At 37.0% G+C, this 24080-nt stretch overlaps 3 protein-coding genes across 7 annotated transcripts; all 3 read right to left on the bottom strand.

Moving 5' to 3' along the window:
• Positions 1 to 1948: 1948 nt before the first annotated feature.
• LOC125204791 (putative disease resistance protein RGA1) lies at positions 1949 to 7042 on the bottom strand. Its single transcript, XM_089060177.1, has 2 exons — positions 6850 to 7042; positions 1949 to 5193 (listed from the first exon to the last, which is right to left on the bottom strand). Exon 2 carries the CDS (start codon positions 5191 to 5193, stop codon positions 2197 to 2199), a length of 2997 nt encoding a protein of 998 aa, XP_088916303.1. The 5' UTR covers positions 6850 to 7042; the 3' UTR covers positions 1949 to 2196.
• Positions 7043 to 9752: 2710 nt separating this feature from the next.
• LOC125220443 (uncharacterized) lies at positions 9753 to 12699 on the bottom strand. 2 transcript variants are annotated; one of them, XM_089059887.1, is made up of 3 exons: positions 11624 to 11752; positions 10216 to 11239; positions 9753 to 10134 (listed from the first exon to the last, which is right to left on the bottom strand). In XM_089059887.1, exons 1-3 carry the CDS (start codon positions 11630 to 11632, stop codon positions 9962 to 9964), a joined length of 1206 nt encoding a protein of 401 aa, XP_088916013.1. In that variant the 5' UTR covers positions 11633 to 11752; the 3' UTR covers positions 9753 to 9961. The 2 variants fall into 2 exon arrangements, with proteins under 2 accessions (XP_088916013.1, XP_088916014.1); XM_089059888.1 differs by lacking the exon at positions 9753 to 10134 and having other exon boundaries at positions 11109 to 11239; positions 11624 to 12699.
• A 2841-nt stretch (positions 12700 to 15540) lies between these two features.
• On the bottom strand, positions 15541 to 24080 carry LOC148923915 (uncharacterized). Of its 4 annotated transcripts, XM_089061159.1 has the most exons (4): positions 23908 to 24078; positions 23655 to 23752; positions 20825 to 20927; positions 15541 to 19196 (listed from the first exon to the last, which is right to left on the bottom strand). In XM_089061159.1, the coding sequence occupies exon 4, from the start codon at positions 19099 to 19101 to the stop codon at positions 15793 to 15795; it is 3309 nt and encodes a 1102-aa protein (XP_088917285.1). In that variant the 5' UTR covers positions 19102 to 19196; positions 20825 to 20927; positions 23655 to 23752; positions 23908 to 24078; the 3' UTR covers positions 15541 to 15792. The 4 variants fall into 4 exon arrangements, 2 of the variants coding, with proteins under 2 accessions (XP_088917285.1, XP_088917286.1); XM_089061160.1 differs by lacking the exon at positions 23908 to 24078 and having other exon boundaries at positions 23655 to 23899; XR_016132797.1 differs by lacking the exon at positions 15541 to 19196 and having other exon boundaries at positions 20661 to 20927; positions 23908 to 24080.

Raw genomic sequence — 24080 nt, 5'->3', positions numbered from 1 at the left:
AACTCTTTTCACAAAATATAAACTAAAATTCACCAAGAGTGTATGTATATTCCCCTTTATTTAGCTTCCAAAGAAAAAGGCTTTAAAGGCTCAAAGTGGCTAGCTAGGGAAAAATATTTTGAATAAGGTCATAAACTTGGATATATAAAGTAGCTAAGAAGGATAACCTAACGTCCTCTTTTATCATTTAAACACTATGTAGACTTAGGCAGACTAGGAGCAAGTTCTAGAAACAAGTACATAAGTACATAACTACAGATAAATCACACAAGAAAGAAATTTATAGCTCAAGTCTCACAATGTATTAACATGATTCAAGGTAAACAAGCAATTCATTAATTGTGCACCTTTTCACAAAACTTTCAAATCAATGTATCAAGTCAACTCAACCAACACATAAATGAACTTTTCATCATAGGCAACTAGGTCTGATGTCCCTAAACATGAGTATTTCTAAGTTTTCAGTCTTACGTTCAAGACAAGATTCACCTAGGGTTTACTAAAAAAAATAAAACTAATAAAAAAAGCAAAAACAACTAAACTCACGGTCCACCACTTCATCCCCCCAAACTTATTCAAAACTACGTTTAGAATAAGTTTGTAAAGTCGGTAGGGACGTGAGTAAACTAAGAAAACACATTAAACTAAAACAAAATTAAATACGAAAAAAAAATGATACCAATGTTGGGTTGTCTCCCAACAAGCGCTTGGTTAACGTCTTTAGCTTGACGTTCTTTGAAGCTCATAAGTTAGCCCCCATTCCCGGGCCTTCCTTTGGGATGCCTTTTGTACCTACAATTTCGCAATGTGAATATAGAATGAAGAAAATTGTAAAACAATGCATAATGAATATTGTTTTAGGGTCTCCAACAAAGAAGTAGATAAAAAAAAATTAATTAAATTCTAATTATATTTACTCATGAAACTTTGTTTTATAGATAAAATAATGAATAAAAAATTCTTCACTATTATATACTCCCTGAAACTTTGTTTTATAGATAAATTGATGAATAATAAATAATGGCACCAAGCTTTCGTCCGCATAAAGTAGAATTTGTGTAAAATACCATTAATAAATAAATGAAATCATGCAAATGCCAAATACAGTTTATTAAGAATTAATTCAGTAATTATTATTATTTGTAAACACATGAATTACCACAAATTTAATGAAAATGTGTTGCTTATTACAATAAATCAGAATTAACCATTGAAATTAATAATTATATTTATAATGTTAATTCCTAATAATTGTATATACGCACATAAAATAACAATTGGATTAACCTATTAACTTTTAAGTTAGCTTTAGTCAAATTACGGACTAATCGAAATCAAATTTAATTGACTTACAAATATTTTACTCAAACCATAAATTCTCGTATTTCAAAATAGCCAACTAGCTAATCCGGTTAAAAAGAGTGTATATTAATATTAATATGTGTTTTTATTTTAAAACTAATAGTTCTTCATTTATAATACATGCAATATACTAAAATCGAAAATATTAATTATTTCTTAAATAAAAACTTAAAACCAATTAATTACTAGTATTAGTATACAAATTTAAAAACTAAATAAGAACAATATTTGACGGAGTCTTGCTGAATGATTTAGTATAGACTATACCATAGAAATATTTTATGATTATCAATATATTTGTAGTATTTAAAAAATTAAAATGGAACATAGATCTATTCCGACAAAATTTTAAAGTAAATTTTACAATCAAGAATTATTTTATAAAACACAATTGTTTAAAGAGATTAAACATAAAATATAAAATTATCAAAGAGTTCAAGTGTGTGGTCGTGGATGATGTTATGTGAGTTGGTGCCGTATCGCTAACTCAGCTCAATGTATTCGGAGTTTGAGAAGGAAGATATCGAGTTTTGAGTCGCCGACCTGTTTTAGTAGCTCTACCAAATATATTATTTACACAATTGAATAAAGCCAAATGATCATGTCATAAATAAATAAAACCTAAACCTTGGAGATCACAGAATGATCCCTCAAGGCCGGATCTCATTAAAACCTTTATGGCGAAAAACCCAGAGGAAAAAACACCATAAAGGAAAAAGAGTATCCATTTACTGAAAATTCATGATTAAAGCATAAAATTACATATCACAATCCACAATCCCAAATTCAATATCAAAAAGTAAAACAAATAGAAAGACATAAATTGTATTAGACCTATTCGGAAAGTTGAAGCTGGGGATTATGTTGGGATATGGATCTCCAAGCTGAACCTTCCTTGTCCTCTCCGTATGTTTTTACCAGCTCTGATGAATGACTGATATCCAACACCTGCAAAGACGAGGAGACCTTATGCAGGAGGCGATGCGGCAGCTTCTTCAAACTCAGACACGTAGAGATAGTCAATTTTGTGAGACATGGCATGATGGAGATGGCCGCAGATTCTTCTTCTTCCTCCGTTATGTCCTCCCACTCCTCCCATTTGGAGCACATATAAAATTCCAGTTTCTCGAGTTTAGGAAATGCAGCAACAACATCATCACATGAAGAAGATTCTATTCCTAAAAACTCCCTTCTGACAAACATCAATTGCTGTACACCAACAATATAGAGAGTTTCCAAGAAAGGTAGTTTCCCCATAGCCGGCAATGATGACACCTCACTCAACCCAATGAAACTTATCTGTTTTATAAAGTTGAGGGGTGATGACATAAACTCCGGAAGCCTTGAGCCCTTATATCCCCTGATTACCAATTCATTCAACTTGTAATGGGGCACGAGAGCTTCTACTACCTCCATCCACATTGATGATACTGATGACTGCTCCATTTCATCCATCGTACCAATGAAAGATATTTCAAGTGTTTCGAGTTTTTGAAGGAGCGTCTTTAATTGTGCTCGTCGAGCATCCTCAACCAATTCCTCCATTTCACCCATACTACTACAGTAGATTGCCAGTTCCAGAGATCCAATAAGATGACGGTGTAACTTTTTCAGAAAACCCAACTTGTTGTATTCACTTCCTACTTTGAATGGACACAGTTCCAGTGTTCGAAGGTTACTTAACTCACCTAATGCTTCAGGCAGACAGTTGATACGAGTGTATTTAATCTTCAAGATTTGCAGTTCAACCAAACTACAAATGCTCTCTGGTAACTCCATTATTCTCCAATTCAAACTTAAGTCGAGTTCTCTTAACTGCACCAAATTCCCAATTTCTTTCTGAATCTCTTTTAGAGAGCACATTGCTAAGGAAAGGGATCGCAATTCAACCAAGTTACACATGCTATCCGGTAACCGCTTTAATTCTTCATTCTGACTCAAGTCAAGTCGTCTTAACTGCACCAAATTCCCAATTTTTCGTGGAATCTCTGTTAACTTGCACCATGATAAGAGAAGAGTTTGCAAGAAATAAAGCCTGCATATGATTTCAAGGCCATCCTTTGACAATGTAATATAACTACAATCCAACCATCTCAAGTGAATCAACGTTTCCATTCCCATTGGAAGAGGAATGTCAATTCTTAACACCCTAAGGCTTTTCATGCAATCACATACTTGACAATTTCTCTCTCTTTCATCAACAGGAGGTCCAGAGTTCCACGATAGACTCCGATATTCTTGGACATGAGAAACCAATGAAGAATCACAAACTTGACAACTACTCTCCTTGTCAACATTCTTCCTAAGAAATAGAGCAAAATCATGCACTATATCATGCATTTTACACCATTCTATCTGCTCCCCCGACTCACATTTCTCAATGTCTTGAAAAAAACAACGCATTGCTAAATTTTTTATGTTACCTCGCCCTTTGCGTTCCACTGCACCATTTCCACTAATAGAGCCTAGATAACCTTGCGCCATCCACTCTTCTATCAGAGTCTCCGCATGAATTCGGTGATCTTTAGGATAGACGGCGCAATATGAAAAACAACGCTTGAGAACAGGGGGCAATTCATTGTAGCTCAACACCAAATGTGGAAAAAGCTTGACTTCCTCGTTATCCAATTGCCATATTTCACTCTTCTCTACATGTCTCCACTCTTCCAAATCCTTGAGCCGCAAAAGTCTCCCCAAAACAACTGCAGCAAGGGGCAATCCCTTACACTTGCTAGCTATTTTCTTGCCCACATGTTCAAATTTTTCACATTCCTCCTTGCTCTTTCCGGCAAGAGATGTGGCGCGCAATAATGACCAACACTCTTCAGAATTAAGCTCTTTTGGGTGATAGATATCATCGTCTAAGGTACCCATCATCTTGGCTACTACTTCATTTCTCGTTGTCACCAAAATTTTACTACCTGCAGCACCATATCCGAGATTGATTTTCAGGTCCTTCCATTTGTCTTCGTCTTCTGTCCAAACATCATCAAGGACTAGAATAAACTTTTTTCCTGAAACTGATGCTTTTAGTTTTTGTAATGCCAATTCTTTTTGGTCATTATTTGGAGGAATCTTTTCCGTCCCCACAAGCTCAACAATATTTTTGGCAACCGTAGCCACAACAAAAGGATCTGAGACACATACCCAAATTTTTAACCAATCCTTTTCGAAGTGGGGATGGTTAAAAATAAGCTTGGCGAGGGTCGTCTTCCCAAGTCCCCCCGTCCCAACTATAGAAAGAATTTGGGTATTACCACCATTAAGCGTCATATTCGTCACTATGTCATCCCTTTTCTTATATATGTCCGACCCATAAACATCGTTGAAGTCAATTGAAGATGTGGATTGTTCTCGGTGAGACTCGGTTGCAGGAAGAGAGCTGACAAATTTAAAATCATCCTTCTCCTTTAAAATCTGATCAAGCGTGGCGTTCACATGTTCTATTTTCTTGGCAATGTCATGACGAACAGAAACTTTCTTGAAACACAAACGCGGAGATGGGATGAAGGAACAACCTATCATTTGCTTACGCTTAGACTTAGCAGAAGCTTCCATCTCATGTTTGAGAAGAGAGTAGTTCCATTCATCCAAAATGTCGTCCATCTCATAAGTCGTGCTTTCGAGCTCCTTCAACCATCTTTTAACGCCCTTTTCCTTCACTCCTCTGTTTTCTGCATCATCCAACACCTCTCTGATCATATTGAGCTTCTTGGAAAGATTGAGAAGCTTCTTCTTCACGCCTTTCATCAAATTGACTTCATGCCGAATCTTGTTTTCTATGATGCTTGCAACTCTCTCCACCACTGCTGAAACTATAGCATCTGCCATCTGTATATGGGACAAACATTCAGTTCTTTTTTCGTTTTTATTAATAAAATTGAATTCATATGTTTTCTTGATTTTTCATTTTTGACGAATTCGGCAACGCCACATTTTCTTAATGGTCGGAAAGTTATGGTAAAAAAAACCGAAAAAATGAATGGATCGACATAGAAGATTCCGAATATCAACATTGGACTGATGCTCAAGATTGGGAAGAAGATTGGAGTGCAAAAGTGGATCAAGAACAAGCTCGAAGAACAAGCAAGACACAAAAGCAACATTGCAAATGTCGTTGAAAATGGATTGATTTAGAGAATCAGAACCATGTCAGGAGATGTTCACGAAGATGTCAATACTAAAGTTACAGAAGCTACAAGAGCAACTGAACACGAGGAGAAGAAAGTCAGTGTCGAGGGGGAGTATTGAAACTTAAAACTCCTCCGACTTGGAAGAAATTATACATTAGGCCTTGTGTTTTGAGGTGTCACCACAAAGGGTTGTGGCGTAGTTTGTGTTGGTATTGCGTACACCATTGGTAGTCAAAGTCATAGCTTCCGACATAATGAAGAGTACACAAGACATTGCAAAATATGCTTGTCGGCTGTCGCAAATTTCAGTTTCTTTTTAGTTATCCATAGTTATGATTACAGTAACATGTTAATTTTAATAATTTTACGAGAAAGTCATGGAGCACATTAAGTGTCAAATATCGCCGAAAAGATAAAATAATACTACTACCAACTATGTAACTGAAAAGGACTTTAAATAAAAACAACAACAACAAAAATACTAGTACATAATCATTCACGTATCACACTGATGAAAATGACATTATTAAAAAAAAGTCATAAATAATGAAAGTAACATAGCTTCTTATTTCATATTAATAAGTTAATCTTTGTAGGCATTGTGCAAGAATAACACACGTGGACGTGGAAACTACTGTAGTGAATAGGAAATATAGAAGAAAGAATATAATAATAATAATAATAATAATAATAATAATAATAATAATAATAATAATAATAATAATAATAAAATCTTTCTGTTTTAAAAACGAATCATCTTAATTATTTATACCATTATTAGCTAGTAACCTGTAGGGCGTGTTTATTTTCTGGGAAAATAAAGTTGGTTGGAATTATGATTCCTAGGAATATAATTCATAGTAATAAATTACTAGTACTACTACTTATCATGTGTTTCACAATATCAAGAAAAGTGTTCAAAATTTTTGACTTATAATAATCGATCAAATTCAGTTAAGTAATTGAAAATTAACTAAATTAAATTTGCTTAGTTACATTATTATATTCCAAAGTATTAATTTTTTTATGTATAAAATAATAATTTTAAAATACATTACATTTTGCTTAATGAATAATTGATTAAAAATATAATTAAAATAATCAATTATCTTCTCTTGATTATCCTGGAAAAATCAATTCAATGGTGGGAATAAGATAAGTGGCACTAATACCCCATGTCTAATTTCGAAACGACGTCGTCGCACATCATTTGCGCTCAAACAAAATCAATGTATGTATGTTGAGATTATCACTCATGTTGGCCCTCAATTTCTCCAATAGAGGTTTTCCCCTAATCATCTTCCTTTTTGAAATTCAGTTATAAAATTTAGAATAATGAGTGAGAGCGACTTACCTGCACGGCTGCTGCTTCTATGGCTGTGTGACGGCTGACGTGGACAACGACGCGCTGCGGCCTCACACACCGGAAAATCGTTGTGTTTTGATAATTTAACTGAGCCAAAACTATTCTAATAACGATAATAATAGCGATAATGTTTGAGTTGGGAGGAATGAACAAAGGAACCAACCAATTCTTATCAACATTCTTATCTTGAGGCAGTGCCCACAGCCAACCAAATATTAACATTATTCATGAAAATGACAATATTAAAAAAGTAGTCACAGAGAATAAAAGCGAAATATCTTATTATTAAAATTAAAAACTTAATCTGATTTGTATACATTGTGCAAGAAAATTACATGTGCAAATTAAAGTGCCACATATATATGTGTGTGATAACTTTTACTAATAGAAATGGAAAAACATAATACTAACTGCACATGGAACAAAAGGTGGGAAGCTAATTTTGCAAATGATTCTGCTTTAATATACATAGATTAGTTGAGTTAGATTAAATTTTTACGACTGGTTTTCACAAATAATTGTGTACATGTTTTAATGATTATGAACATTCTAAGACAGATTATTAATACCACTATATATGTGACGCACATATGAATGAACTTAGTTCGACAAATTATCGGTTCACATATTCAATTTTAGAAAAAGGTGAACAAACATTACATTCCATTCCAAAACGAGATATATAAAACGAGCCTAACATCAAAATATAAATAATTATGTGTTGCTAGATAAGAAAAAAACGTGTCATAAAATTACCTTATAATGAAAATTCATCCAGTACTGGATGCATATTTGAATCAATTTTGAGTTTAATTTTAGAAACACTGATCCACCATTTTCTTTAAAAAATATAAAAATTTATGGATTCAACTGTCATATTGACTAATGAAAGGTTCAAAGTCTTAAGTTTCCGTTTGAAATATAATATTATTATTAAGAATTGAACTAAAATGACTTTCATGTATGACTATGCATTATTCATATTGAAAAAGTTGATTTGAGATTTTGGGGTTTTAATCAATATATGATGAACTTTGTGGAATATATGTTAAAGTTGTTATGTTGGTTCGTTAAAGTGATAGGCCCATAACGTTTGGGCTGCATTTGCTATCATTTACTTAGATTTGCAGCCATAAAATTAATTGGGCTTTTTAAGAGCCCAGTTTTGTAGTATTGATTGGGCTTTATTAGGTAGCCCAATTAACCGTCTGCCTTCATTAGTTGCTTTGTGAATGTGTAATAGAGACCAACTCATTATAAAAGACTTGCCCGTTAGGAGAAAGAGCCCACTTAGCCTATACACTCCACACCAGTTGCTCTAACAATCGATGTGGAAATTGAGTCCGTAACAATTTGTTTTTTAAACATTCTCGAGTTCATTTTGAATTTCATATGTTCATGTTATGTCCCCAATGTTTCGGCAAAATGCCAAGAAGAAATTATTTTAAGAGTAAAGGTCAAAACTGGTCCTGAACATATGCCCATTTTATGATTTTGGTCCTGAACTTTATCTTTTGAATATTTTGGTCCTACACATTTCACGTTCGGATCAATTTTGGTCCTCCGCTAAATATTCCGTCCATTTCTAACAGTCAACGATGTTAAGTATAATTTTGACCAATTTAAGCAAATTAACATTATTTAATAATCAAAATTATTTTTTGTAAATAAAATCATAAATAATGTACCATAAAAGCATAATTTCATGAATCTAGATTCATTCAGCACCGTTTCAAAACCCAGCGCGTATCTTCTTCTTTCAAAACCCAGCGCGTATCTTCTTCCTTGCTGGAAAATATTTTAGAACCCTAGCCGCTCAACTTCGTCATGGTGGAGCGGTCGTCCTGCAGCAGAGGTTCCGCGGCCAGGTCCGGCGAGAGTGGTGGCCGACGTGACCTTCGATTCAGGTACGAGTCTTGTAATTGCAAGAAATTTGCTTCACTCCGAATCGTCAAAACCCATGGCAAACCTACGAGGGGGAAGCTCTACTTTGTTTGTGAGAGAAATGAGTGCAACTTTTTCAAATGGTGCGAACCAATCGAGCCAATTAAAGAAGAAGAAGAAGAAGGAGACGACGAGGATTCATCACTGATGCAGGCCGAGACGGATGGGGAAACTTTAGGGTTGATTTTGGCATCAATAGATGAGAATAATCGGACCATACAGAAATTAACTAATGTTGTGATGTATGGATTATGGTTCTTTTTTATTGTAATGTTTGTGATGTTTGTTGTAATGTTGAAGTAATGAACTAAAATTGTGTATTCTGAAAATTATGGTGAGCCAATTCTGGAAATGGTGTTGAAGTAATGAAAATTGTGATGAATGAAGTAAAGCAGCTAGATTATTAAGTAATGGATTACGGCTGAGAACTAAAATTGAGAACTAAAATTGAGAAAAAAGTAGAACAAGTAGTACCACTTGGTTGCACACCAACTGTTTGATAAAATTCTTATTTGAACATACCAGCACACCAACAAGTTGGAGATGATAATTGATCTTTTGTTTACTTCTTCCTTTTTCTGTATGTGTTGTGCATTTTGTTTTGGTTTCGAACTCTTTGTTTGACGTGGTGCTTAAGACGTCGGTCGGTTTCTTCAGTTTTTCCATCACCCTCTCAACCGTAGACTTCGAAAGCTTGTTGTTGTTATACATTTTCGTAGACAAGATTTATAGAGATTTCTTTAGAAATTTTACTCATTTGGTGTTATAAATAGATGAGAAGTGTTAAATGCCTACAACCACCATATTCAAAGCTAAGAACAATAAATGGCATAAATGCACAAGGCTACTCTAAACAATTCAATGGTTTTAATGCAGTAGTACGAATCATAAAGACCATCAACTAAATTCATAAATTACCTACAAAACCTAGAAAGGTTTCACCAAAGTTTACATAATTGAGCAGTGCCCAAGCCAAAATGGCCACACTGCCTGTACCAAAATAAATCACCGATAACCTGTCAATATTCTATTCAGCCACAATGGGCACTGCCCTCTGCCAAACCAACCAAAATATGAACAAAAAACAGTGAAGTTATAACACAATTGTATCAAGGCAGTAAGACTATTGTTTGAATTGACAGGAACACAACACATCTCATTTCTTCTTCAAAGTCGATGCACTATCTTGGTTGTCACCCACCACCGAGGCAGACGCTGGATGATCCGCAAACATGTCAGCTATGGCACTTGGACAACGTGTCCTATTGTGACCGGGTTGGCGACATAATGCGCATTTTTGTTGTTCTTCTGATCGATTGCGCTTCTTCCCTGCTTATATAAACAACAATTAGACTATAGGTTGTTTCTTAGAATTTTAATCCAGATAATACACTCATACAAACAGAATACCTGTGGTAGGTTTGGGGCCGCTGCATCCTGCTTCTAGCTCACGCGTCGGACAGCTTCTTTTGTTGTGGCCGACGACACCACAAAGTCGGCATTTGTAGTCCGACATTAACCCTTTACGGGACATAGTCATGCATCCCGAGCCATCTTCTCTGACTTGCACAATTCGGGCTGCCCGAGCTTTCTTTTTGTTAATTTCTTGGGCTTCTTGCACGGTCTTCTGTCTCGCTCCCTTTGGGCGTCCCGGCAGCTTGGTCAACTCGGGTGGTACGACATCCGGTTGGACAGTCCTTGTCCATAACTGCGGACCTTGCACCGGATAGATGATGGGTGCGTACACTTGTTGGAAGGTTTCCTTGGAGTATAGTCTCGAAACAAAGTTGTCGACGTTCTCTGTCGTCATCTCTATCGCGGCAATCGCATGTGTACAAGGCAATCCTGTCAACATCCATCGCCGGCAGCTGCAACTTCTTTTCCACAGGTCAACCACGAATTGCTCATCCCGAATTGTGTTCACTTGGTAGATAAACTCCCCAGCCTCCCTGGCCATGCATTCACCTATCTTGGCCTTCGCCTTCTCGAGCTTCTTACGGATTTTCGGGCCAAAGGCATCCTCCATTCTCTCACCCATCTTCCTCCTCGTCGTAAATCTGTCCATGAGGTACATTCGGATGCACTCTAGCATCGCGTACAGTGGCTTCTCTCGAGCGAACAGTAACACCTTGTTATAACATTCAGAAATGTTATTAACAAGGATGTCACACTTTGCATCGAACCCAAAGAATGCTCGGCTCCAGTTCTCCTTTCTTGTATGCTCCATAAGCCACTTGTAAGCTCCCTGATTTTGGTCCTTAATTTCCAAAATCGCTTTATCAAACCCGTAAGTGTTGGTCGCCCGAGCCGCCTCCCAGATTTTATCCTTCAATTTGGCCGAAGAAAATTGTTTTTTGAAATTGTTATGCATGTGCCATACACACATCCGGTGTTCAGCATGCTCTACGCAGGACCTCATAGCGGCGATCAGCCCCTGCCAAGAACGAAATCAATGAAAATAAAATACATCAGTTCAGTTTATTCAAAGAAATCATATGATTGCTCAAAATGATGTTTTCCCGTTCAGTAAACACACATAAATCCACACTCAAAGAAATCAGTTTATACAAATTGAATGATCTGGTTCAGATATGCATTTCAATCTAATAATGCAAATATTCTTTTATAGATTAGTATTTTAGTCCAACTCACAATATCTACTTATTTAAAAGTTATTTACTTATTAACTGATTTCATTCAAAGCTCACCATAGATTTGATATAGAGATTTAATTCTGTCTAAACAATAGGAGATGACACTGGAACTATATGAGAATATTCTGCCAAGGGCTGGCCCCTTATATGCAATCTGTACTAACCATGGACATGCAAGTTTCTTCTTACTCGTAATCACCCCTTTACATTTCGCGAGGCACCGAATGCTGTCATTCTTCACCAATCTCAGTCTCTTTCCATGCAATACTCCTTGATGACGGATGAGGTCAGCAAAGTCTTCCTTGCAATTAAACCGAATCCCAAGTTCCCATCTGGGGTCATTGAGATCAGTTGCTGGCCTATACCGTCTTGACACAAGTTTATCATTGTTGTCATCATGCTCCATCAAGCGCCTATACCGTCTTGACACAAGTTTATCATTGTTGTCATCATGCTCCATCTCTTCTTCGCTTGATGAATTTGGTGACTCACTAGGAAGGTGATCACTATCGCTAGTATCTCCCATGTGGTCATTCACCATCTCATCCACAATCTTCTTCCACCCTTCTACTTGAACAGCCATGATAGCATCTTCCTCATGGTCACTGAGGTCGTAGTCGCTATCAATGAAGGAAGGATCCTCTTCTAGATCATCCTCAGCAACCTTCCCCTTCCCTTTCCCAGTACCATTCTCAAATGCCTTCCCTTTCCCACAAGCAGCAGCCTCCTCAATCCCCTCACCCTTCCCAAATTCACAATCATCATAATCTGCCTTGTCATCTTCATCCCCAAATTCATAACCCTCAGATCTCATTGCTTCGTCCCCAGACTCACCACCCACACCCTCTGAACCCACACCCTCTGAACCCATTACTCTGTCCCCAGACTCACCACCCACACCATCAATAGCATTTTCCTGTGTTATTTGACTAACTACTAAGTCATTAGCTTCAACCACAAACACATCCACAACCCCCTTTTGAACTCCAATCTCGGCCATCTCCACTGATGAGAGGTTATCAAACAATCTCACCAAGCCATCGTCTAAGCTCATCCCAGGCTTCAAATAATAGTATTCTAACCTACTCACATCAAAATTGAGCTTCTCCAATATATCATCCACCTCTAATTTAGACCACTTGTCTGAGTCACAATTGTCTATGAGTTGTACCTTCCCACCCACATAGTGCTTTCCATTGGTATCTACCATTTGACCAGAGTAATGAAGCCTTGTTGTAAAGATCCCATCTGTAATGCAAATAAATCATATCAGTTCTAAAAATTTACAGCACAATTCTCACGCGATGCATACATACATTGACCAAACAATGCACATAAACAAGTCACACAATTTTGACCAGACACTGCACACACAATGACCAAACAATGCATAAATTATTCAACAAATATCATATTAGTACTACACATTTAGGAAGAGAATAATAGTTTTTTAACACTAAAAAACAAAATATTCTGCCTTGTCCTCCCAGCAGCGTAATACCATTAAAAAAACACCATTTAAACTAAAAAACAAAATAATAAACCCCACATGTTCCCCCATTTACAATAAATAACATACCAATTCACAAACACCCAAAAAAAGCTATAAATAGAAAGCTCATGCTTGGGGACCACATGTCTCCCAAAAAACTCAAAATCCTAAATACAAAGTTGGGTTCACTGTCAAAACACAATTCCACATTCCCGAATACAAATATTCATTCTCATGCATCTATAAAATGCCCAGAAATCCAAATCCAAATGTTCTTGTAAACCCCAGTAGCATACAATGAACACTAAAAAACAAAAGAATAAACTAACCCCACATTATTTATTTTCCCCCACCACCTAAAAATTAAACCCCACATGACAAACCATACACACACAACAACAAAAATTCGACTTCACTGTCCCACCACAATCCACATTCCCAAAAAAAAATTTCATATTCATGCATCTATATAAAGCCCCACAATCTCAAATCCAAATTTTCCCCAAAATTTTCATACTCATAAATCTATGTAAAGCCCCAGAATCCAACAAGTGAAACCCTAATCACTTTAAAACTGAAACAACCCTAATCATCTATATGAAATGAGATACATTTAAAAAGCAGTTTTAATTAAAATTTCACCTTCGCGATAAGCGGTCGGGGCCCATACATTACGTCTTGGAAGTGGTGGAATTACAGTCAGAGGTGGTGGTTGCGGTAGATTTTGAGTCGGAGGTAGTGGTTGCGGTCGATTCGCAATAGGAGGCGGTGCTTGACGTCGATTCTCAGTCGGAGTAGGTGCTTGAGGCCGATTCTTCCCCTTCCCCTCTCCCTTCTCGTTCTCCTTCTCCATATCTAGGGTTTCTTCGTTCGGCCAACAAACTAGAGTTTCTTCGTTCGGCCAACCAGGTTAGCTCTCGTTCCGCCGATCGCCGCTCGGAGAACGGCGCCGTCGAAGTGAGAGAAGAATGACCTTTCGAATTATTGTTCGAATTATTGTCGAAACCAATTTCTTACTCTTTATTTTGTTTTCTAATATTATTTATTTGGTATTTTAAATAATATATCAATAAAATAATTAAGTTTTAATTAAGGAGTTGGTAATCACTGTTAATATGCTTAAATTGGTCAAAATTATACTTAACATCGTTGACTGTTAGAAATGGACGGAATATTTAGCGGAGGACCAAAATTGATCCGAACGTGAAATGTGCAGGACTAAAATATTCAAAAGATAAAGTTTAGGACCAAAATCGTAAAATGGGCATATGTTCAGGACCAGTTTTGACCTTTAGTCTTATTTTAAATAAATTTATATGCCTTCTTCCCATTAAACGAAATCAAATTTGATTGACTTACAAATATTCGACTCATACCATAAATAATCGTAGTTTAGACTAATGAACTAGCTAATCTGGTTAAAAGGAGTATACATTAATATACTTTATTTGTTTTATTCTGTTACGACCTCCATATCTTAGGTTTTCCCAAGGCTCCTAACATATTCCTAATAGTTCTTCATTTATAATACATGCATATACTAAAATAAAAAATATTACTCCCTCCGTTCTATTTTAGGAGTCCCGATTGAGTTCGGCACGTGTTTTAAGAATTGTAAAGGAAAGTTGGTGAAAAAAAAGAGTGGAATATGGGTCCTACTTTTTTATATTAATTTTATAATAAAATGTGAGTAGAAAAATGTTAGTGGAATGTGGGTACTATTACCAATTATGGAATATTTCAACCGGGACTCCTAAAGTGTGACACCTTAAAGTGGTAAACCGGGACTCCTAGAGTGGAACGTAGGGAGTATTATTTAAACATAAACTTAACCAACTAATTATTATTAGTATACAAATTTAAAATTAATTAAGAACGATATTTGATGAATCCTGCTGAATGGTTTAATATAGTATAAAAATATTTTATGATTATTACTATGTGTAGTAATTTATAAATTAAGATGGAACATAAATCTATTTCGATTAAATTATAAGTAAATTTTACAATCAAGAATTTATTTTATATTTTAAATTCGAACCATACAATTTATTTCTATATTATTATTGTACTAATATTAATAGAAATTGAAAGGTTAATTCTATTTTGTTTTTAGTTACTTTGTTTATTGACAAATTGTTGAGTGCACACACACTAATTATAGTATTAAATGTGATGCTATGCTTTGGTTAAAGAGACTAGACAATATTGATTAAAGAGATTAAAACATTAAAATATAAAACTGTCGAAGAGATTGTGTGTGATCGTGTGTGATGTTACGTGAGTCGATGCCGTATCGCCAATCAGTTTGAGTATCTTTACTACTCCCTCCGTCCCAGATAATTCATCTCAGTTTTCCATTTCGGTCCGTTCCACATAATTTGTCCCACTTTACTTTTATCATTTTTGGTAGTGGACCCCATATTCCACTAACTCATTCCTACTCACATTTTATTATAAAACTAATATATAAAGGTAGGACCCACATTCCACTAACATTTTCAACCCACTTTTCATTACAATTCTTAAAACCCGTGCCCGATCAGACGGAGGGAGTAAATAGGAGTATATATTATTTACACAATTAAAAAAAGCCAAATGATTATGTCATTAAAAACAAAACCTAAATCTTTGAGACCACATAATGATCACTCAAAGCAGGACCTCATTAAAATCTTCATGGTGAAAAAACCTAAAGGGAAAAACACCATGAAGGAAAATGAATATCCGTCTAATAAAAAATTACAATTAAAGAAGAAAAAGACATATTATAATCCCAAATTCAATCTCAGAAAAGATTAACAAACAGAAAAGCACAAGAAGAAATAAATTGCATTAGAACTACTGCCAAAGTTGAAGTTGGGAAATGGATCTCCAAGCTGAACCTTCCTTGTCCTCTCCGTATGTTTTTACTAGCTCTGTTGAACCTATGATATTCAACGACCGCAAAGACGAGGAGACCTTATGCAGATGGCATGGCATGATGACAGCAATTGTGTCCTCCCACTCCTCCCATTTAGAGCACCACTCAAATGACAGTAGCTGGAGTTTAGGAAATGCAACAGATGAAGATTCTATTCCTAAAAACTCCCTTCCGACAAACATCAACTGCTCCACACTCCAAATATAGAGATCTTCCAAGAAAGGTAGTTTCCCCATAGCCGGCAATGATGATACCTCACTCAGAATAGTCAAATCTATCTGTTTTATAGAGTTGAAGGGTGATGACATACATTGTGGAAGCCTGGAGCCCTTATATCCCCTGATTACCAATTCATACAACGTGTAATGGGGCACGAGAGCATCTACTACCTCCATCCACATTGATGATACTGATGAATGCTCTGTTTCATTCATCGCATCCACGAAAGATATTTCAAGTGTTTCGAGTTCATGAAGGAGTGTCTTTAATTGTTCTCGTGGAGCATCTTCAATCAATTCCACCATTTCACTCATACTGCTCAAGTGGATTTCCAATAATAGTGATCCAGTAAGATGACGCTGTAATTTTTTCAGAAAACCCAACTTGTTGTATTCACTTCCTACTTTGAATGAGTCCAGTTCCAGTGTGTGGAGATTACCTACCTCACCTAATGCTTCAGGTAGGCAGTTGATATCAGTGCCTTCAATCAACAAGTATTGCAGTTCAACCAAACTACAAATGCTCTCTAGTAACTCCTTTAAATCTTCATTCCCACTTAAGTCAAGTCGCCTTAACTGAACCAAATTCCCAATTTCTCGTGGAATCTCTTCTATAGAGCAGCATTCCAAGGAAAGAGTTCGCAACTCAACCAAACTGCCAATGCTTTCTGGTAACTGCTTTAATTCTTTATTCTTACCTAAGTCAAGTCGCCTTAACTGAACCAAATTCCCAATTTCTCGTGGAATCCCTTCTATAGAGCAGCCTTTTAAGGAAAGAGTTTGCAATTCAACCAAACTGCCAATGCTTTCTGGTAACTGCTTTAATTCTTTATTCCTACGTAAGTCAAGTCGACTTAACTGAACTAAATTCCCAATTTCTATTGGAATCTCTGTTAGCTTGCACTGTGATAAGAGAAGAGTTTGCAAGAAATAAAGTCTGCATATGATTTCAAGGTCATCATTTGACATGTTAGTCCAACTTATACCCAACCATCTCAAGTGAATTAACGCTTTTATTCCTACTGGAATAGGACTGTTAAATCTCTCAATTCTTAACACCCTTACACTTTTCATGCAATTACAAACTTGACTACTCTCTCCCGTATACCAAGATAGACTACGATATTCTTGGACATGAGAAACCAATGAAGGCTCACAAACTTGACAACTTTTCTCTCTTTCATCATTCTTCCTAAGAAATAGAGCAAAATCATGAACTATATCATGCATTTTACACCATTCTATCTGCTCCCCCGACTCACTTTTCTCAATTTCTTGAAACAAACAACGCATTGCTAAATTTCTCAAGTTCTCTCGCCCTTTGAGCTCCAATGCACCGTTTCCACTATCAGAGCCTAGATAACCTTGAGCCATCCACTCTTCTATCAGAGTCTCCGCGTGAATATTGTGATCTTTAGGATAGACTGTACAATATGAAAAACAACGCTTAAGATCCGGAGACAAATCGTTGTAGCTTAAAACCAAATGAGGAAAGAGCTCTAGTCTCGCATTCTCCAGTTCCCATATTCCACTCTTCTCTACCTGATTCCACCCATCCAAATCCTTAAAATACAAAAGTGTTCCTAAAACAACAGCAGCAAGGGGCAAACCTTTGCACTTGCTAGCTATTTTCTTGCCAACCTCTTCAAATTTCTTACATTCCTCCTCACTCTTTTGTGCAAGGGATGATGTGTCACGCAATATTGACCAACACTCATCAACACTAAGCTTTTTTGGGCGATAGATATCACTGCTTAAGGTACCCATCAACTCAGCTACTCTTTCATTTCTCGTTGTTACAAGAATTTTACTACCTGGTGCACCATGTTTGAGATTGATTTTCAGGGGGGCCCATGTGCTTCTGTCTTCTGTCCAAACATCATCAAGGACGAGAAGAAACTTCTTTCCTGAAACAGATGCTCTTAGTTTTTGTAATGCGAAATCTAGTTGGTTGCCATCTTGAGGAATCGTTTCTTTTCCCACTCCTATAACGATATCTTTGGCAACCACAGCCGCAACAAAGGGATCAGAGACACATACCCAAATTTTTAACCAATCTGTATCGAACTGAGGATCGTTAAAAATAAGCTGAGCAAGTGTCGTCTTCCCAAGTCCCCCCGTCCCAACTATAGACAGAATTTGGGTACCATCACCACCAAGCATCAGTTTGCTCACTATTTCACACTTCTTCTTCTGTATGTCCGACCCAAAAACTTTCTTCACGTCAATTGAAGATGTGGATTGATTTTGCAGGTGATCCGTTCCACGTTGAGAGCTGGCCTCAAAATTGAATTCATCTTTATCCTTTAAAAGCTGATCAAGCGTGGATTTCACATTTTGTATTTTCTTGGCAATATCATGACGAATAGAAATTTCATTGTAACATGAAGATGGATATTGGATGAAGTTGCCTAGGGTGTTGGGCGTAGGAAGCCCAAGCCAAGACGCAACAGAAGTTTCTGTGTTATGTGGCGCAGCAGAAGCTTCTGCATTCTGTGGCGCCGCAGAGGTTGTTGAACCTAAGTTGCCTAGGGTGTTGAGAGTAAGTTTCCCAAGCCAAGACGCAACAGAAGCTTCTGCTGTTTCTGTGTTATGTGGTGCAACAGAAGCTTCTGCTGTTTCTGTGTTATGTGGTGCAGCAGAAGCTTCTGCATTCTGTGGCGTAACAGAAGCTTCTGCTGCTTCTGTGTTAGCAGAAGCTTCTGCATTCTGTGGCGTAGCGGAAGCTTCTGTGTGCTGTTTGAGGAGAGAATAGTAGTTCCATTCATCCAAAATGTCGTCCATCTCATTAGCCATTTTTCCGAGCTTCTCCAACCAACGTTTGACCCTTTGATTCTTCAATCCTTGGTATTCTGCATCATCCAACCCCTCTCTGGCCTTTAGGAGCATATCTGGAAGTTCAAGAAGCTCCTTTTTCACATCTTTCACCAAATTATAGTTATAGGAAATCCGGTCTACTGTGATTGCTCCAAATTTCTCCAACAATGGTGAAAATAGGGCTTCCAGCATTATCACTAGCTAGCACTATCCTCACTATATAGCTAAGTTTATGTGATAAGTGTTGCCCTCTTTTCAAAAGTCAAGATCACTCTTCACTTCATGAGCTGCATGTTGGACAAACATTAAGATCTTTTTATGTTTCTTATAACATATACTTTTTCACAATGGTCGGAAAGTTATGGTAAGGAAAAACGAAATAATGAATGAATGAATGAATGAAGAGGGACTTTGAAGATTTCAAAATGATAACTGAAGATGCTCAACAAGAAGAGTGGGATGTTTCAATGTGGATGATTGAGGAGACCAGTGGAGAAGAAGCTGAATCAACCTCAAGTAAAGAACAAAGATAGAGCTGCTACAAACTCAAACTGATCAGGAGAACATTAAAATAATGTATCCACAGACTTCTAGAAGAGCCAAGAGTGAGACAAGGAATTGGCTCACTAAATCAAGAAAGGTGAATTTGAGAAATGAAAATGGATTAGATAATACTCTCTTAGTCCCATAAAAATAGGGATTTTGAGATTATACGAATTTTAATACTATCAAATTGGAATAGTTGGAGAAAGAACAAATGATTGGAGTATTGGAGAATATGACCTTCTTATAATAGGAAAAAAAAGGCATGTGGTGATATATAACTAATGGAATATTGACACTAAGCAGCTAGAAATTGAAGAGTCTTTGATATACAAAATGTATCAAGAAAAGAATGGATAGAACCAGCTAGAAAAGATCTTGGGGTTTGAAAAAAAATTGAGAGATCTCATAGCTGATGTGATAATATTGCAATAGCTAAAGAATGAAGATAGGTATAGAAAGGTCTCGAGTATGCCAATATTGCAATCGGTGAAGAAGGAAGATTTAGATAAGTAGACTCAAATGAAGCTCACTACTATAAAGCTAAGAGAACAATTGAATAGAAGAAGGAAGTTTGTCTTTGAGAGAGCATTGAAACAATCTCACCACTAGATTCTTGAAGAGTCAAGATTGAGACATTGAATTAGCTCACTTAGTCAAGAAAGTAAAAGCTATATTTGAAATATGGAGAGAGTTCGAGAAAGGAATATCGATTCATTTTTAGTAATAGATCATCTTATTTAAAATAACTTAATATAGATCATCCAGATCATCTTATTAGTATGCCATTATTAGCTAGAAACCTTTACAACTATCCTGAATTCTCTAGCAAATTCAAATTAAAAAACAACAACATCCAGACTTTTACTATTATAAATAGGCGGTGTGACCATTAATTAAACTTTGTTAGCATATTAATTAATTAATTTAGTATATAAAACTAATTAAAGAACATTTTGAAACAACAAAATAAAATATTAAACGTGGGAGAAAACTTTACTTTTATTTGTATCGGAAAATAAATTTTATATGCGTCAATAACTTCAAATAAAGAAAAAATATTGAGGAAAGTTTCCATATTTTAGATGCATTTAAATCCATATTATTATGATTACACTTGGTACATCTAGATTTGGGAATTTTTTTTCAGTACTAGATTGAAAGATTAGATTTTTAGCCGAATCATAATGTTAATTACAAGTACTAAATAAAAACAATAATAAGCAATATTTAAGTAACAACAAACAAGCAGTTGATCAGTAACCATATTCTTGTACCTATATTGTATATCTTAACATATTTCAATAAATTCATTTCGAAAATATTTTAGAATAATGGAGACTGAAAAGAGTGGTGAGAGAGCGTGACTTGCCTGTTGGGTGGTGGCTGTTATGGCTGTTTGGCGGCCGATGGGAAGCGATGGGGCGGACGAGCACGTCGGTAGCCTCACGCTGCGGGCTATATACGTATTAATGCTGATTACAAAATAAAAACATTAATAAGCAGTTGAGTAACAAAATTATTGCATCCATATCATAGTAATAAGGTTATACTTCATTTTACTAATAATCTCTAACATATTTCATTACATATATTTCCAATAAATTTTAGAATAATGGAGACTGAAAAGAGTGGTGAGAAAGCGTGACTTGCCGACGGGGACGAAGATGGGGGGCGATGCTGCGATGCGGCAGACGAGTCGTGCGGCTCGGAGGGGTGATGTATGATCGATGCGTTTTGGTGTAGATGTGAATATGATCTTTGCTTTTTTTGGAGTAGTATGAAATAAAGGACTGTTTGTGACTTAATTTGATAGGAGTATATTTTTTATGAAAAAATAATTTAAATCAAGAGAGTTATTTAAAATTAAAGCTTTAAGATGATTTTGAGGAGAGAGAAAGTGGTTAGTTTTAAGGTCATCCGCAACGCTGTCTCTTATTCGTTTCTTAACCGTCTCATCTCTTAACTATTCATGGGCCCCACTGTACTTTTCAGCTCATCTCTTAACTAAGAGACAATACCTACATCCCTCCATCTCTTAACCATCTCTTAACTATTCATTCAATTTCATTTTTTATTTTTAATTCCAACAAATTCATTTAATAAAAACACACTTCATTAAATAAAATAAAAATTGCAATTTAAAAACCTAAAATTTTTTTAAAAAATACATAATTTAAAATCCTAAAAAATAAAAAAATACGTAATTAAAATACTCTAAATTAAACTATAAAAACTACTCCGTCGGCGAATCATCATCCCCCGAAGTCGGCGGTGCACTCAAGTTAGGTTGATTCCCTATATCAAGTTAAGCTTGCATAAACTCAATTCCGGCCATATGGGCAGAAACTTGGGTAGGAGTCATTTTTGAAAGGTCAGCCATCGTGGCGACCAGGTACATGGACATTAGGGTGTTCGAGCCCGTGCCCGTGCCGGAGCCTGAGCCCTCACCCGCCTGGATTGATTCGCCACGGCCCCTCCCTCTCCCTTCCCCTCTCCCCCTCGCTCTTGCCGCGTTCGCCGCCTTGGTCCCTATTGGCCGACGCCGTGAACCGGAAGAAGACCCCTGCATCATCGGTTGGCGTGCCCTCACGTGAGGTGTTGCCTTCCTGCCATCACTAGACGAGTAGTGGCCACGCGCCGTGTGCTTCGTGCGTTTCGAGCCTGACTCGACACCGCCAGCCCACCTTTCAAGGTGGTGGACTTGCGACCAAACATCGACAAACTTGAAATCTTTACCGACGTCGTCTTTGAAGACCAGCAACGCTGCTCTCAGAATGTCGGCTCCACTGGCTCCGCTCTGATAATTTGCCTCTTCTGCCATGTATATCGCGCAAAATTTTTTGACATCTTTGTCGCATCGGTCCCAATGACTGCGGAGCATCTTCACGTTGTGGGCAAAGGTGTCCTTCGGCCTTCGTGCGTTGTAAACTTCGGTGACTTTTTTCCACAAACACTTGTTGGTTTGTTGATTTCCGATGACAGGATCGTACGAGAAGCTGATCTAAGCGTCGTACAGAGCCAACGTCTCGTTTTGGCTGTATGGATGACGGGTGCCGTCTCCCACAACCTCTTCCTCCTCGGCATTGACGCCGAGCCTGAGGCCTCCCGCCGGATCCACCAATTGGCCAGTCAGGCAAAGTGCGTTCAGGCGCTAAAAAATTCTCCGGAATTTGGGATAATCTCGGCGATTGCCCATACCTCTGGGGGGACGATAGTATGCATCCACATAAAAATGTGGTGTTTGGTACGCCGGCGGAGTGGTCGAGGCTTGGGTGCCCGGCGACGAACCGGGAGTACCCAAAAAGTTGTACATGCTCGCCCAATCGTCGAACGAGTTCAAGTCGAACCCGCCGGAGCGTCGCCTGCCGGAGCCTCCGCCGCTGCTCGAGTTTCCATCGCCGGACATTTTTTCAACAATTTGAGAGAAAGGAATAGATGAGTGTAGTGAATGAAAGAGAAATGAGAGTAGTGTTTGTGTAAAATGGTGAATGGTGAATGGAGTATGGAGTATATTTATAGAATAATAAAAGAAAAGAAAAATAAAATTAAAAAATTTGATCGTTTAATTTTTTTTATTATTAAATTCGAATTTTTTGAATTTATAAAAAAAAAATTATTACGTCGTAACACTGACGCCCACTCGCGGGCCGATGAGTGGACGTCACGCCATCGTCCAGCGCGCGCCAAGTGGGGCGCGCGCGTCGTCTCGCCAGCTCGAGGCCGGCCTCACCGGCACGCGTTGCGCAACGAGATGTCGCGTCTCGTCGAGACGAGACCGAGACAGCATCGAGTCAGCGATGCGGATGCCCTAAATATCTTAATAGAATTGACATTGATACCCTTTAAATTTATTTACTAATTATTTAAATTCAAAATGCTATCCATTTAACATTATTTTAACCACCGGATCTCTTAATCTAATGGCTAAGAATTGATATTATGTTGTGATTGTTAATTAGGAGTAGTAATCAATTGATCACCACCCATCTCAACGTGTGAATATAAATGACATAAATAAAGAATACACCGAAATAGCTTAATATTTAAATTAATAACTTAATCTTCGTATATATTGTGAAAGAATAACACATAAATACCTTGGTGTCACGAATATAAATAAAAATGGTAAAAATAAAATTCAAATGCAATAAATATAGAAAAATGAAGATTGAAAAAGTGGTGAGAGAACCGTGAATCACCTGCTATGGACAGTGTGATGGCCGACGACGGAAGGCAATGGGGCTAGAGTTTAGTGTCTGAATGGATGTCCGACTCTGAGGGGTGAGCTAAAGCCAAACTAAAATAAGCGTTTAATTCAAAATTAATAACTTAATCTTTGTATACATTGTGAAACTAATTCAGGTAGCCCATAAATATCTTTGTGTCACAACTTTAAAATAAAAAAAGGTAAAAATATAGACTGAAAAAAGTGGTGACATAGCATGACTTAACTGCACTCTGTGTGATGGCCGATCGACGGGGACGATGGGCCGGACGATTCACGGTGCGGGATAGAGGGCTGTATGGATGTGTGATTCTGAGTGATAATAATGTGTCATTAACAAGCTAGGATGACTATGTGCTTTTTTTATACAAAGATTGGTGAGAAGCCAAGAATTGTCAAA

Source organism: Salvia hispanica, chromosome 6, assembly GCF_029641045.1.
Source record: "Salvia hispanica isolate PSC_SH4W2 chromosome 6, Shi_PSC_v1, whole genome shotgun sequence".
Taxonomy (NCBI): Eukaryota; Viridiplantae; Streptophyta; class Magnoliopsida; order Lamiales; family Lamiaceae; genus Salvia; species Salvia hispanica.
Note: the sequence above shows the minus strand (reverse complement) of the source record. Positions and strands in the feature narration are given on the sequence as shown.

What these genes read in the sequence shown, in the direction of transcription:
- LOC125204791 (XM_089060177.1), bottom strand. Translation starts at nt 5,193, where the DNA reads ATGGCAGATGCTATAGTTTCAGCAGTGGTGGAGAGAGTTGCAAGCATC.
- LOC125220443 (XM_089059887.1), bottom strand. An exon ending in CGGCCCCAAACCTACCACAG is followed by an intron (nt 10,135 to 10,215) that starts GTATTCTGTTTG and finishes TTATATAAGCAG; the next exon opens with GGAAGAAGCGCAATCGATCA.
- LOC148923915 (XM_089061159.1), bottom strand. Translation starts at nt 19,101, where the DNA reads ATGCTGGAAGCCCTATTTTCACCATTGTTGGAGAAATTTGGAGCAATC.